Genomic DNA, 16548 nt, shown 5'->3' with positions numbered 1-16548 from the left:
TTTTATATTTTTACTTACTACATAATATACTTTTAGCTAGTGGAATATAATTTTTAGCGACATTTAATTTAAATGCACTACTTTATTTCTAATGGTATATATAATGGATTTAATGATATTTATTAGACACATTAGCAACATAATAAAAAATCATACTAAAGATTTTCAAGAGATAGAATCTAGTGACATTTCTCATAAATGTCATTATAAACTATAGTAACAATTATTTGTCACTAAAGGCCAAATAAAATGTCAGCAAATCACTTAATACTCACTTTACATAACCCGAGCATGATCAACCCCTAAACAGTAAAGAAGGGCTTTAAGCCACTTTAACTCAGAAGTGATAACAACCATTATCCTATATTCTGCATCAGCCAAAGAACAAGACACAATACTTTGTTTCTTGTTGTTCCGGGACACATGAGAAGCCCCAAGAAAAATTAGCCAACCTGAAAGAGAACGTCGAGTCAAAGGATAACCTGTCAAGTTGAATCACACCAACCAGAAAGATGCAAATCACAGTCACTACTAAGAAAAATTCCCTGACCCGGTGATCCTTTTAAGCAACGCACAACATGAATAAACATGTATGAACTAAGCCAATATGTGTACCCCATAAGTCAAATCAAGACGAGTGGAGGACAAAAAATGAGACGCCCCACAAGTACCTGTTAAATAGAAAAACTAAGTAACTAACTACACATGAAAATAGGGAGTTTATTCCATGATCCACTTACTCTTAAATAGTAACTACCCACTACTTTGACTCTTACTAACATAATTTAAATCAATCCAACATTCCCCTTGATTCAAAATTTCATAAAAAACAATCCTTGACTTGAACAACTTGAACTTGATTTAATTTAACATACTTGCATCACCACTGAAACTTAAAACTTAAAATTTTAATGATACCCAACACATCACTATATTACCCCCGAACAAACCAACACAATAAGCCATTGCGATGTGACTTTAACATACATTCACCACAAAAATACAATCCATTGCGATATGACTTTAACACACATTCACCACAAAAATACCATCCATTTCCATGGATCAATACTATACCACACAAGAACACGTAAAGAGTATTATTTCATGAACAAACACTTGACTTCATAACCACGATCATAACTTAATAAATCGTTTCTGCCTTGAACACGACTTTCACACTTGTGAAGATTGCTACTAAACCTCAACTTACTCAATACCCCTCCCTTTTTCATCATAACACTCGAGCAAACTTTTTTTATAAGCTAATTAAAAGGAACCCATAAAACACATAAAAACATAAAAGCCAACACTTGACATTATTGGACATCAAACACTCATAACAATTTTAATTCACTTAAAATTACATGTGTTTTCTTTCCCACACAACTTACCATTTTCTATTACTCATACTCACTCTTTTTTTGGTGAAAAACATACTGAAAACAACTGACATAACACCCAAAACACTCGTTACTCAACAAAAACTGACATATAACCACACCTACAAACAATTTTTTTTAATTGCCCTCACCACCTTCTTTATCTCTTCTCTCTTTTTTTTTTTTTTTTTTTTTTTTTTTTTTTGTTTGCCTCACTACTCCGGATTATAAACGCTGGCTCTTGATGCCTTGTTGAGAGAAATACATAAAAATGTGTAACACTAACTTTCTCATTACAATGATCCCATAACTTACTCCAACTAATTAGTAATGACTCTTAAATAGTAACTACCCACTTAACCACTAGTTAGACTCTTACTAACATAATTTGAATCAATCCAACATGTTTCCACTATGGTCTATGATAAATTTGATAAGATCAAAATTTATAAAATATTTTTAAAAACTTTGAAATTATTGGGACTTACTTGAAATACTTATTAATTTGTGGTAAAATAAAACTTTTGTTTTGGAAATAATTTACTTTTTTTAAGTATTTTATTTATTTGCATATAATCATTTTTAAAAATTATATATGAAAAATCAATGGCAGAGATTTTACGGTGTAAAAAATTAATAGTTAAGATTGTTTGTTTATTGTGGTAATTGGCTTCTAAGTACCCCATTAAAGATTATTTTTAAGAAAAATATTTTTGCATATTTGTAAAAAAATCATTAAATAAATTATTAAATACATTTATAGTCAAATAGAATTAGTGTAAGGGATATCATATATCAGATCAATAGTTAAAATAATACACTCTCCGTTCTTTAATGTTCTTATCGTTTGGAATATTCTACCTTAAGGAGAGACAAATTTAATTAATATTTTTGACGACATATTTAAAAGATAAAATATATCTATGTGAAATCTGTTTATTCGTCTTAATATATACTTTTTTATCATGTATTTTTTATAATTTTTTATTATGCGTATTTATTGATAATGAGATTCAAACTTATCTTCGAAAAGTATGAAAAAATAATGGAGAAAGAAAAAGAAAGAAGTATAATTATTTGATATTTTATGTCAACCACACGTACTAATGTTGCAGGCATTAGTTGATTTTTGACAGCATCCAAGGCGTGTAACACGAATTAGGAATTGTAACTTCCAACTTAATTGGTACTATTAATTTGGCACCATCCGATTTTTAATGCATGTATTATTTTTAATGCATGGCAAAACATTCATTAACGTTCAAATTCTGAAAACAAAGTCAAAAAAAGACATTTTAATTAGAGTTGAAATTTCAATGAGAATTTTAATGCATGTATTATTTTTATGAAAGACCGTCTCTTAATAAGACGATTTTAAAATAAAGAGTTCATATATTGATAATTATATTAGTTGGTTTATTTAACCCATGTATAAAATACGTCTCATAGTAATACCGTTTTACACAAGAATATTTATTAATGTTTATATATAGTTGATGGATCGAATTAGGAACTAGACGTTTAGAGAGAAACTAGGGGTTGCCCCTATTTCTGCAAAGATGCGCGAAGATAGATTGAGATGGTTTGGATATATGAAGAGAAAAACTTTTGACGCCCCTGTGAGGAAAATAGAAAGCATCACAGTAGAGGGTAAGAAAAGCCGAGGAAGACCTCGGAGAACTTGGGAGGAGCAAATAAAAGTTTACACCTATCTAATGACCTTGTAAAGGTTAGGAGTAGTTTGAGGCGTCTTATCCGTGTTTGAGACTACTGATTCTCTTTCGTTTACCGATTGGTGTTCTTGTTCGCTTATCTTTATCTTATGTTTTTTTATGTTTAAGGTTCACGCTTGTGTGATAAGATACAGGTTCGCAGAGTTAGTTTCAACTTCACTTATTCTTATACGTTGCGGAAACTTCTCTTGATCTTTCTGGAGTTGAGGGACTCTTTGGTAGCGCTTTCCTTTAAAAGTATGAGTTGCCGCCCTCATTTCCTTCTCAGACCTTGCTCATAATTTATCTATAGACGGGATACATTGGGTATGATGATCGATGATGATATAGTTAATTTAAACATTTTTCATAATTTTCAAGTATACCTCAAATCTTAATATTAATAAATATACTTAATAAAACTCAGAATATTTCATAAACAAAAATCATGTTTTTAGCAACCAAAAAAAAAAGAAAAAAAATTAAGAACAAGGTCAGCGCGCTAATTTCTTTCTCTTTTCACTTATAAAGGCGTAATTTGATCATTAGCAGAAGCTTAATTTATTTTAAGATTGTTATTATTATTTTAGTTTATTGGGTGTGGCCATGTGGGGTTGCTACTTGCCATTTCCTCAGCTATTCCATGTAGGGCCGGAAAAAAAATAAAACTTTTATCTCAATTTAATTTAATGATTTTGTCCACTCTCTCCTATTATCATATTTATTCTATTTTTATTTTAGATCATCACTTACCCTTTTTCTCTAATTTTCCTATATCATCATCATTCTCAATGTATCAAATTATATATATTTAAAAATTATATAACATTAATATTATGAAAGTATAAGATTAAACGATTCAAACAAGATCTCATTTGACTATATTTTTACTTACATATTAGCCGCAATATATAAAATAAGCTAAAACAATAAATAGTACCCGTATATCTAGTATTTGAGATCAGAGAAAGTATAAAAAAAAGTATTTGGCAACATTCATGACGTGTTTCACAGATTAGTAATTTTATGGATCGATCATGTTTGGTAGTACCGTATTTGATGGAACTCTCAATTCTCATCAATGTACGTCCAAAGCTTCACATGATCATAAATCATTACTATTATTATTAACTAGTATATTGGTGGAATATGTGGATATACGAGTGATTGGTACATATAAATAAAATACAATTATACATATATAAACTAATGATGACAATTTGATTGTGATGAATTTTCAACGTAAAAATATTAAAATTTTACAATTATTTAAATTAATAGGAAACAATTTAAACATCTTACTTAGATGTTTGATTTTTCTTTTTTTTATTTTAATTGGTATAAAATGACAGGGTGTAAAAGTAACTTGCCAAATAATCAAAAATTTAACAAATCTCATTAATACATGTGGCAAAACTCTTAATGAGTGCCACTTTGAATTTTTCAATCTTTTTAATAAATAGTATGATGCCAGAAAGACAAAGCAAGAAGTATGCATTCAGACTTACGGTAACAGATTGAGCGTGATGACTCTATTATTTGTAATTAGTTTAGAAACCCATGTAATGTACAAAGTTTAGTATAAAGACATATATAAATAAAAACTTTAAAGAATAAAACAAGAAAAAAATTCTTTGGTGTAAGAAAAGTAATACTAAATTGATACATTTGGCAAAGTTTTAAGAAATCATTATTTGTTATTTTTCAACTCTTTTTAATAATATTTATGATTTCTTACTTGCGTATAAATTATATTTATTATATTACTTTTAATATTATGATAAGATTATGATTTTGATAACATTATATACTCCTACTATGATATCACAATATTATGATATCACAATATTTAAAATAAATTCTTAAAATAAATCACTAGGTATGACAATAATACATGTTAATTGACAATTTTTCTCTCGAGTTTATTATTTAGCTATGATATTTTGTCGTCATAAGATCGTTAGAATAAGTTATCTATTTTTGAAAACCTGCTTACAATGATGTGTTCACTTTGACAATTAATTATTTAATTAATTGACACATAATAATATGTCAACGATTAAAATAATGAAATTTGGCAAAGCTCTCATGAGCTGTCATCTGTCATTTCACAGCAAAATTATTAAATAGTATGATTTTATTTAGAGTGTCTTTCCACTATAATAAATTTAATAAAATATTGTCGAAAATAAGTAAATTTATTAGCTCTGAATAATCTCTACTATCAATTATTTTTATAAATGATCTCGTATTTATCTATTTTTATCTGACAACACCCCTTGTCATATTTTAACCGGCTATTAAGTATTTATCACCAAAGAGGAGTAAGGATAGATCAACGAAGAAGCATAGTGGAGAAGAAAAAGTGAGTATATAGGTACCTACTATAGCCGATCAAAATATGGCAAGGAGTGTTGTCAGTAAAAAGATATACAAAAGTTAGATTATTAATAGTAGGAATTATTTATGGCTGATGCTAAATGGGCAATAAGTGAGATTATTCAGGATAATTTTTTCTAATTTTAATAAGATTAAAATTTATAATATATTGAAGGAACAATCTAGAGCTTAGAGACTCTTTGATCGCGTCGTCCTTTATAGGTATGGATTGCCGACTTCTTTTTGCCATCCTCAGACTCTGATCATATCTTTTTATAGACGGAGTATATTGGGTACGATGATGAAAAAGAAATGAAGAATAAGAGAGTGCTCAAAATACAAATTGAAATTGTAAATATTTTTGAAGTTTAGAGAGTTGAGTGTTGATACTGCATCTTCATCTTCATCAGTTCTGATATTTATTGCATTTGAGATTATTGAGAATTACTTATAATATTTATTAATTTGTGGTAAAATATAAATTTTTTAGATGTTATATACTAATATTAAGTATTTTATATGCATATAATCATTTTGAAAAATTATGAAAAATCAATGGCATGTAAAAAATTAATGGTTGAGATTGTTTGTTTCATTGTTTGTAGTGGTTGGCTTAAATTACCTCATTAATGATTATTTTAAAAGCAATTTTTGCACATTTAGAGTTCTTGTCGCTACACATAACATATTTTTAGTGCATATATTGTGATATTTAATTTAAATGTCATTATTTTAACTTTTTAAGAGTATGTATATATATATAGTGAATTTAGTGATATTTAATAGACCATTTAGCAGTATAATAAAAATCATATTAAAGTTTTTCACGTATAGGATCTAGTGACATTTCTTATAAATGTCTCTATAGACTATAATATCAATTACATATGTCACTAAAGACCAAATAAAATGTCACTAAATCACTTTATGGTGGAACTTAAAATAAAAACCAATAATTATTACACTAAAAATTTAAATTTGCGACATTTGTTTTAATGTCACTAAATCCTATGTCGCGAAAAATTAATTTTATTGTTGTGCGTTTCACGTAAATTTAAACAGTACAAATTTTTTGGAAAATGAAATTTGTTAATTTTTACCATTGAAATTTTTATTAATTTTCAAATCTAATATCGACCAAACCAAACAAAACATTAATTTGTTTACATGAATTTTATAAGATATTCATGTGACGTCTCTTCTAAAATTGATGTCTAATGTTATATTCTATTTAATGAGTCAATGGATCAGAACAACTAAAAACTTAAACTGATAAATTTAGCCCTATGATATGCTTAGTACGACCAAGTACAAGTATTTGGGATCGATCATTCAAAGGGATGGGGAGATTGACGGAGATGTAAATCATCGTATACAAGCAGGATGACTCGAGTGGCGAGTAGCCACTGCGCTATGTGATAGAAAATTCCCAAGCAAGTTAAAAGGAAAACTCTACCGGGCAGCAATCAGACTTGCTCTGCTATATGGGACCGAATATTGACCAGTAAAGGAAATTTTTGAACATAAGATGGAAGTTACAGAAATGCGTATGCTGAGGTGGATGTGTGGGCACACATTAATGTATCGAATTAGGAAACAAGATTTAGGGACAAACTAAGGGTAGCCCCTATTTCTGAAAAAATGCGCGAAAATAGATTGAGGTGGTTTGGACATGTGCAAAGAAAGACTTTCGCCGCCCCTGTGAGGAGGGCAGAAAACATTATAGTAGAGGGTAAGAGGAGTCGAGGAAGACCCAGGAGAACTTGGGATGAGCAAATAAAAATTGACTTACATGAGTTAAACCTCTCTGAGGGCCTGACTAAGGATAGGGGTAGTTGGCGGCGTCATATCCATGTTTTAGACTACTGATGTCCTCTTAGATTACCTTTTGGGGTTCTTGTCATCTTGCTTCTCTTGTTTCTTTTATTATTAGATTTTTGTTCTCTTTTACTTTGTAGTTGGCCCTACTTATTTATTTTATTTATATGCATTTAATTTATCTTTCCCGTGTAGCTTCGTCTCCTTATCTTTCTCGAGTTGGGGGACTCCTTTGGCCGCGCTCTTCTTTATGGATTTGAGTTGCCGCCGTCCTTTCCTCCTCAGACCCTGTCCATAGTTTTTTAATGAGCGGGATACACTGGGTAGGATGATGATGATGATATGTTTAATACTTCCCTTATTTTGAAATACTTTCTACATTATGGTTATTGATTGTTCAAATTTATTTTACATATTGCGCCTAATATGTAAGTAAAAGAATAGTTAAGTGAAATCTTGTTTGAATCGTCTAATCGCATACATTCATAATATTAATTTTTTATAATTTTTAGATGTGCATAGTTCAATGCATAAATCATCAAAAGAACATATTAAGTTGCGTAAAAAGTCAAATATAACAAATATAATAAAACGGAAAAAGTTTATACAATTTCATACCCTTCGATGTTAATTACTCCATTTATTACTATGTTTCAAGTATTTCACTTAAAATCAAGGATGCATGAAATTCAAATATATTATTTTCTATTACATTAATCAACTTACTTAAAAATTCAATTAAGCTGATAACTGTAGCACAGTTTTACATGAAGTCATTAACTTTAATGAAATTTTATATGACCATCTCTATTTTCTCCATCAATATATATCCAATAAAAATTTTACATTCTCTTTAATTGGCTAGCTTTGTCCTACGTTAATTGGCCATCTCATGCATAGGCGGATCTAGCTTAGAGCGAGGGATTACACATGCAACCCAATCCTCCAAAAAAAATTAAAATAAATATTAGTAATGTAAGTTTTGATCCTAAAACTCCCTTGTTCCAAGTATACACAAAGGATAAAGGATAAAGGACACTCCCAGTATCCCGCACAAATATTTGACTTTGGTCCTTTAAAATATGATATATGATTTAAATAGTGCATAAATATAACAAAAAATACTATAGTTCAATGGTTGGAGTAGCATATTTGTAATCTAAGTTAAGGCATCAAACCCTAATATAAACTATTATTTTTTAATAGACTAATAATTTATATTATAACGTCATTACCTTTTATCGTTCATAATTTCATATTCATCCTTTTAGTGTGTGTGTTGATAAGTGCAATTATTTGCACTTATTTATATCATTTTATACTCTTTAATGATAGTCGTTGTTAGTAATTTCGTGCTTATTTTGAAGATTTATGCAACATTACTCATTTTGGTTATTCATGTTGATTTTGAGTGGTTTTGATTGTTTTAAGCATAATTCTTATGGTTTTAATGATGACGAAGTTTACTAAGGAGATTTTAGCTCGGGTGAAGATAATCTACAATGAAAATGAGCAAAAGAGTGAAGGAGTTTTTATAATGCAAAAGTTTTGAGGTGAAATTTGATACATGTCTACTCTTTTGGTCATAACTTTTGATAGAAAGATTTTATTAATTCAAAGTTTGCGGCCTTGGAAACTAGACGTCAAGAGCTTTCCAACAGTATATTATATGCCCAATTCCGAAAATCGAACGAGAAATGACGATTGCTTGAAGTTTGCTGAAATTGCCAGCCAAAAACGCCGACTCGGCTTCCTTGACGTGAAAGTGGACGCCGAGTAGGCTTTTTCTTCTAGATTCTGTGCAGCCCATTTTTTAATACTTTAATTTTTTATTATTTTCTTTTATATTTATTTTTAATTATCTTCTTAGGGTTAATCAAGATATTAAAAAGGAGAATTAGGTTAAGCCTCCTTGGAAGAGGAGCACAAGGAGGGAGATTAAAAACCTCTTCTCCTTTCTCCTTCTTCTCTCATCTTCCATCTCTTAGACTACTTTTACCTTAATTATTAGTTTTGCTCTTTACTTTTTCCTTTAGTTTTATAATTTTTTCATAAAGTTTGCCATTAATCTTCATTCAAGGATTGTAAGTTTCTTTTAGGGGGTGTTTGGTATAAGGAATAAAAATGTAATGAGAGGGAATTCATAGAGGGGTAAAACTAATGTAAAGTGTTATTTTTAAGAATTATTTGGTATACTAGTAGTTATTATGGAAAGGGAAACACTTCTTAGTTTTACACTTTCTCTCTCCTTAAACCATAGCCATCAACCCCTGATAGGTGCAAATTTTAATAACCGCAAGCGCACAGTTGACGTGTAGCTGCGGGTCGAACACAAGGAAACGAGTTAACAAATTTGTTCAGTTTATAAGTACGAGATATGGACAAACAATATAATCGGTTTGAGAATCTAACACTACAATGAACAAAAATCAAAATGATGCAATTGAAACTAATAATTAAAGCAAAGACAATAATTAATATGAAGACGATGATAATAAAACAAATATAGGGTGTTGAGAATCATCTAATTCTAACATGGGAGTCAATTACTCTCATAATTGTATTAAAATTGAGTCTTTGGCATGATTAAACGTGATCTAATTAATCTCAAGCTTCCGCTTTATTGATCAATATCGGTATAAGACCTTACTAGTATTAATCCTCAAACTTCCGTTTTATTGGTTAAACTAATAGGAATTTAACTTAAATATACCTCAATCCTAAATTAATCCTAATTTCAAACTTTCGTTTTATTGAAAAGGTTAATAAAGATGTTTAAACTAAGGCTCATTAAGCATAGGTTAAATCATAGATCCAAATTTCACACAATTAATCGATAAAATATCATCCCATGTTTTGAATTAGGATTTTTTTACCTTAACCCTAGATAAGAAAACTAATCATAACATGGTGATGAGGAACATGTAATAATTGATAAATAAAACCTTAATTAAAATACTAGACATAAAGATGATGAATAATTTCAATGCACAAAAATAAATAATAAAGCAATAAATAAAGAAAACTGACTAACGGGAAAAACGTAAATTGCAATGAAATCGAAAATATAACAATGGAGTTCCACCATGGAAGCTCTCAAAAGAGAGAACAACAATAAAGAAAACTGAAAATTAAACTAAAGAAAACTACCCTCATGATCCTCCTAATAATAATAATAATCGCCACTATTTATAATGGTTCCAAAAATTAACCGTCAGAAGCTTGTCAGTGGCAAACGCCGACTCGGCGGTCAAGGATCTCAGCAGAAAGTCGAGTGGCTTTTAATGAAGTAAAACAATGATTTTTCCATAACCTACTGCCGAGTCGGCGTTTTGTGCTAAAAAATCGCAGCAAATTCAAATGGTAGTCGTTTCTTGCTCGGCTGTTGGAATTGGACATATAATATACCGTTGGAAAGCTCTTCAAGTCTATTTTCCAATGTCACAAACCTTGCATTAATATGATATTTCTAAAAAAATTATGACCAAAAGAGTGAGCATATATCAAATTTTACTTTAAACCTTTTTTTATTTTGAACACTTTTCAACTCTTTTGCCCATCTTCATTGTAAAACATCTTCAAACGAGAAATAATCTCCTTAGTAAACTTCGTCATCATTAAAACCATAAGAATTATACTTAAAATTATCATTAAGGAGTATAAAATGATATGAATAACCATAAGAATTATACTCAAAATCAACATGAATAACCAAAATGGGTAAAGTAGCATAACTCTTCAAAATAAGCACGAAATTACTAACAATAATCATCATTAAGGAGTATAAAATGATATGAATAAGTGCAAATAATTGCACTTATCAACCCCATGAAAGCCACCACCAAAATCATAGTTCACCTACAAACAACCATTGCAATTGAGCAAATTCTTAAGAGAAAACCATTTTATTTAGGGAAAATCAAGAAAGAAAACCTTCAAATGTAAAATACTTTGGACAGAAAATGATGATGATAAAATAAAAATGATAAAATTGTGAGTTTGTTTTTTAAATTTTCGCAAATTAACCACAAATTTTCAGATTTTGTACCCCTAATTTCATTTTAATTGCATGTAAGAGAGAAAATAATAAAAATAGATTAGAAAATCAAGTTATGAGCACTTGAAGAAGAAAAATCTCATCAATTTTATGAAGATCGATTGAAAGGTATGAAGATAAATGTTAATTATTAAGTAATAGGGAGAAAGTGAAAGGTAATGGTAACTGATTCAGAAAAAATATGAGCAGTAACAAATAATTTTGAATACCAAATAATTTGTAAGGGTAATCAAAATGCTATACCAAATAATTTGTAAGGATAATGATAAAATGAATCCATTACCTATCTTAGAATTTTGAATACCAGACGACCCGTTAGTCTTTTAATTTCTTTGCATTTTAATTCCTTGTATTAATTTTAATCCTTTATTTGTGAACCTTAATTATTGTCATCAATCTTCCTTTAATAAAACTAGTTTTGTTCTTCATTTATCGTTCTTTGAATTAATTTTTGTGTTCTTTGGTATTTAATTATTGCTTCTCCTGAATCTGTCATTATCATCATATTTATTCATGTCTAGTATTATCCTAGGGTTTTTGTTTGCTTTCACCATGATTAGTGAGTAGATCCATATTCAAGGGTTAGGGTTTGAACCTATAAGTTAAGTGTGATTTAATTATTGAAAGTGTCTATGAAATTAAGATTTAAGTGGTTAAATTGTGCTAATAACCATAAATAAATATGCTTTATCGGACTAGTCGATAGAACTAGAGTGTGAGATTAAGATCGACTTTGCTTTAGGATAAATTTTAGCTAAATTATTATTAATTCGTTCAATAAAACTAGTGTGTGAGAATTGAATTAGTAGGGTCTAAATCTAATAGTTAAGCAACAGAGTGAGAGTTTGAGATTAACAAGATCATATTTAACCACGTAATTAATTCGACATTTCATAGACTCTAATGAGAATTTGATCATACAAAACTTTAGGGGATTTCTGACACCCTAGATCTCTTTATCATATAGTTTTAATCCATTTTCTTATTGCATTCTTAGTTTGATAGACAAAAATCAATTGAACTTTTTTTCTCTTCAAGCAATATAATTAGTTGAATTAGCAAGTTTCTGTCCAAACTTCCTTGTGCTCGACCCGCGACTATACTTAAACCGTGCACTTGCGGTTCAATAAAATTTGCACATAATGTGTGTTTATATTTTGCTATCTTAATTTTAATAGTGTTTTTTTGAGACTTAGTAGGCAAATATATGGAGTGAAAAACACTTAGTTTTTTTCAAAAAGAATAATTATAGGGAAGCTTTAACTAACTCCATTTAAATATAACTTTTTCTATATTTCAAGTTCCTTTCAATTTATATGATTTTTAAATTTTTATGGGTTAACTTGTTTTTATATAATAAATAATTTACTAGTATATCGACAATTTTGTCCCCCCTAGCTCAAAATCTTGGCTTCGCCTCGGAGTTAGACTACTAATGTACGACCAAGACCCCATTTAGCGTTAAGGATTTGAGTTGTAACTAATACCCAAAAAATGTTAGATTATACGCTAAGTTGTGAAATTTCGTTTTTACCCTTATCTTCTTTCCTGAAAATACAGTAACTTTTTTTCCTTAAAATTCCACAAAATATTATTATACTTTTGGAATTTAAGTTGTTGTAACATTAATGATAGAAAAAACCTTAGTATACGTTAAGTTGTGAAATTCCAAAAGTACAATGTTATTTTGTAGAAATTTTTGAGATTTGCTACCACTCGTCTTCCGCAAAAGTTTATTGTTGCCATGTATGATATCCTTTTTAAAATTCTTCACTAGGATTAATAGACATGACTTCTTCTTCCTCCCTCTTACGGTCTTACCAGTCAATTGCAAAACAACATGTGGCATGGACCCATGTTTTTGAACCTCTCGACCGTTTGAAAGATAAGGTCACGCACTTTTGGATGAACAACATGTTTTAGGTCATTGTTAACAAAGAAATCGTTTGTGCCCATGAACTTTTTTAAGTCTGTCCATTTTATTTTGCAATAATTTTCTTTTATCCAAATGTTTTCATTACTTTATTTTATTCACATCCGCATATTTCAACTCTTCTTTAATATCATCCACACAATTTACATTGTCGTATCATTTTCTTAATCTTCAAAAGGGATTGCTGGAGTAATGCTTTGTAGATTATATGGGTATATGGAAAATTAGTTCATTTTGCTATTTTAGTTTTTTATATTGGCATAAAAAGATAATGGTCAAACCGTCTAATGCTAGTATTTGGTGAATTAGTTGGTTGAAACACTTTACGATCTGTTAGATAATCGTTACTAAATGATGAAAATGAGAATGATTTGTAGTGTAAGTTTTAATGATATGTATCATGTCATTCCTATAGTAATGAAAGTTTGATCTTAAATTTTTTTTTTCACAATTTTTCATTACCACCAATTAACACATGTTCAAATAGTAATGCATTGGAATAAATTTTGTGAAGAAAATAAGGTTGTTGAAAGAATATAACCATGACCATTAAACTTGTCAATTAGATATATTCCTACAAAATTAAACTATTTTTTCATTACCATTTTTACCATTTAGTACCGATAACCAAACGAGTCGTTAATGTTATGAATAAGCATTTTTTGAACAGGTTGCTCCTAATAATGAGCTCAACCCAAATAGTAGAACAAGTTAATAAATTATCTTTTCAAGTCATTCACTTCAATGAGCTACCAGTCATCTGGAATCGGTTGTTTTGTCAAACATTTCTATGTATCGTCGTACCTCTATGAAATTTACCGGAATTGAGGAACTCTCTTGTCTAGCGGTGATTGACTTGATAGATTTTTAAGAACTAAGAAGAGGGGGTAATTAAAGTGCACACGATATTATTACAAAAAATTTATTTTAAAATGAAATTAGGGATAGGCATGGGTCTTGAATTCTAAGGATCTAAATTCGGATCTGGGTCTATGACTTAGGGTCCGGGTTCAAGTCCAGGTCTACACGTTTAAGACCTAGATCCGACCCATGGACCAATTTACAATTTTTTAAAAAAAAATTATATACTAGGATCTGGATATGGGTCTTGCTGAACCCGACTCAGATCTGATCCATGCCCATTCCTAAATGAAATAATTGTTTTTCAAATCAAAATCAAACTCTATAATGAAATGAATGAAGCACATCCCTTACTATTGACTTATATAATTTTATCTTGGAAGAAAATGTAACACAACTTTCCTATAGTAACAATATTACGAAAAATACGAAAAGCAATGTCTAAGTAATAATTTAACTAATTGAAATTTATATTTCATTTTTGACTTTATTTGTAATACTTGTGATTTCATAGAGACTTTCAACATACATTTAACAATTTTAAAGATAAAACAATAATTTAACACACGACAATCAATTACCCCAACACCAATAAGGCAATAAGTATCCTTTCACCTAGATTAGTGTTCCAATTAACAGAGTAATTGTTTTAATTTGACCCGTGAAAGCAAACAACATGCACAAATCTACATAAATAAAAATACACGTGGGAACCAAATAACAACATCCAATTTATTCATCAATAATACAAAACAACTGAACCATGGATGACCTTATTTATTAAGCACCAAGAAGAAGAGGGATGGACCGGATGTCGCATTTAGGAGGTTCCTGAGCAATATCAAGGTAAGGGAACCACGGACTTGGACCCTTGTCCGAATCAAACTGAAGAAAACTGACGAACCCCTGTCCCACTGCTCGAACACTTTTGATTGTCATCAGCTCGCCAACTTGACCACCATTAACAAACAGTGTAACCGTCACACCTTTCACGTTTGTTAGCTGCTGGTATGATATTGTGGCCGATATCTCGGGCTCGCACACGACTATATTTTTGACGCCAAACATTGAACGAGTCACTTGACAAACACCGTATAATTGAATCGTAAGCTTGTACGAGAAATCGCTGTTGCTTACGCAACTGAAGCTTTTCACATTGTCGGGGAAAATTCCCGTGGGTAATTCGTAACGACGTAATATATCCGGGATTGAATTAAATCCAGGAAATCCAGGGCAGTTTGAAAGGGCAGAGGATAATGATGTTAGATAAAGGTAGAAAAGAGCAAGAAAGATGGAGATTTTGGCTTGTTGGGTTATTCCCTCCCCCTTGGAGGAAGGCCCAATTAATATTTTAATTATGGGTTTAATAATAATGGGCTAACAATTATAATATTATTTGTTAATTTATAAAAAAAAAAAAAAATTAAAAACTATAAATACCAAGGAAAATAGGGCAGCAGTTATATAATAAGATTCAGCAATCAAAAAAATTTTTTCACGCACAAAAGAAAAAAAACAGACCAGGAGCGAGGAGAAAAGGTATCGCGGCGTGACTTTTCGGCGATCCGATCGAAGGCCATTCGTGCTCCGTTTTTCGTCAAATTTTGACACGGTGTTCCTGCCTACCTAACCTACATATTCAACGGTTGGATTGTCGTTTTGTACACTGTAAATGGGTAATTTGTATTTTGCCCTAATTTTACCCTAATTGTTATTTTACCACTTTTGAGTGATGTTTTAGGGTTGTTTGGTGTTTGTATTACCTCTAGTATTGTCTAGAGAGGATTTTGGTTGTACCCATTAATTTCATTGGTGATTAGTGGAAGAGTGTGGTACCACTTACAGTCCCGTGGTTTTTTCCCGCATTGGGTTTTCCACGTAAATATCGTGTGTGCTTTACTTTCCGCATTTTTACTTTATTGCGCTTGATTGTGGGATTATTATTATTTGTTTGATTGGATTGGTTATTTTTGCTCATCTAACAACACAAAGGGAGAAAGTGTGTGTATTATATCGCCACTTTTCTCAACATAGTGGTATCAAGAGCTTGGTTTATATTTTCTTGGGTGATACTCTTGTGTTGGTTTATGATGGATGATAAATCTAGTATGCACGGTATGATTTATTTGGACTCTACCAACTACGCTGTGTGGAAAACTAAGATAGAAGATATTCTGTATGTGAAAGATTTGTATGAACCAATCTTAAATGAGTCTATGCCCACTGGTCAAGATGAAAGTAAATGGAAAATTTTGAATCGGAAAGCGGTAGGAACCATTAGACAATTTGTTGATGTTAGTGTGCTCCAACATATTTCAAATGACACGAATGCGTATGAATTGTGGATGAAACTTGAGGCTATGTATGAGAGGAAGAACGCCTTAAGTAAAGCGTCATTGATGAGAA

General features: G+C 30.3%; 1 protein-coding gene across 1 annotated transcript; it reads right to left on the bottom strand.

Moving 5' to 3' along the window:
* Window positions 1-14922: 14922 nt before the first annotated feature.
* On the bottom strand, window positions 14923-15722 carry LOC130803742 (uncharacterized). Its single transcript, XM_057667941.1, has 2 exons — window positions 15660-15722; window positions 14923-15468 (listed from the first exon to the last, which is right to left on the bottom strand). Exons 1-2 carry the CDS (start codon window positions 15720-15722, stop codon window positions 14923-14925), a joined length of 609 nt encoding a protein of 202 aa, XP_057523924.1.
* Between the last annotated feature and the right edge of the window lie 826 nt (window positions 15723-16548).

This window comes from Amaranthus tricolor, chromosome 17, assembly GCF_026212465.1.
Source record: "Amaranthus tricolor cultivar Red isolate AtriRed21 chromosome 17, ASM2621246v1, whole genome shotgun sequence".
Lineage (NCBI taxonomy): Eukaryota > Viridiplantae > Streptophyta > Magnoliopsida > Caryophyllales > Amaranthaceae > Amaranthus > Amaranthus tricolor.
The sequence above is the reverse complement of the archived record's forward strand: the minus strand, read 5'-3'. Positions and strand labels throughout refer to the sequence as shown.

Bases quoted from the DNA above. Each gene is read 5' to 3' on its own strand.
- LOC130803742 (XM_057667941.1), bottom strand. From the start codon at position 15,722: ATGGCCTTCGATCGGATCGCCGAAAAGTCACGCCGCGATACCTTTTCT. The intron at 15,469-15,659 runs GTTTTTTTTCTT...CCTTCCTCCAAG, and splicing joins TTTCTCCTCGCTCCTGGTCT to GGGGAGGGAATAACCCAACA.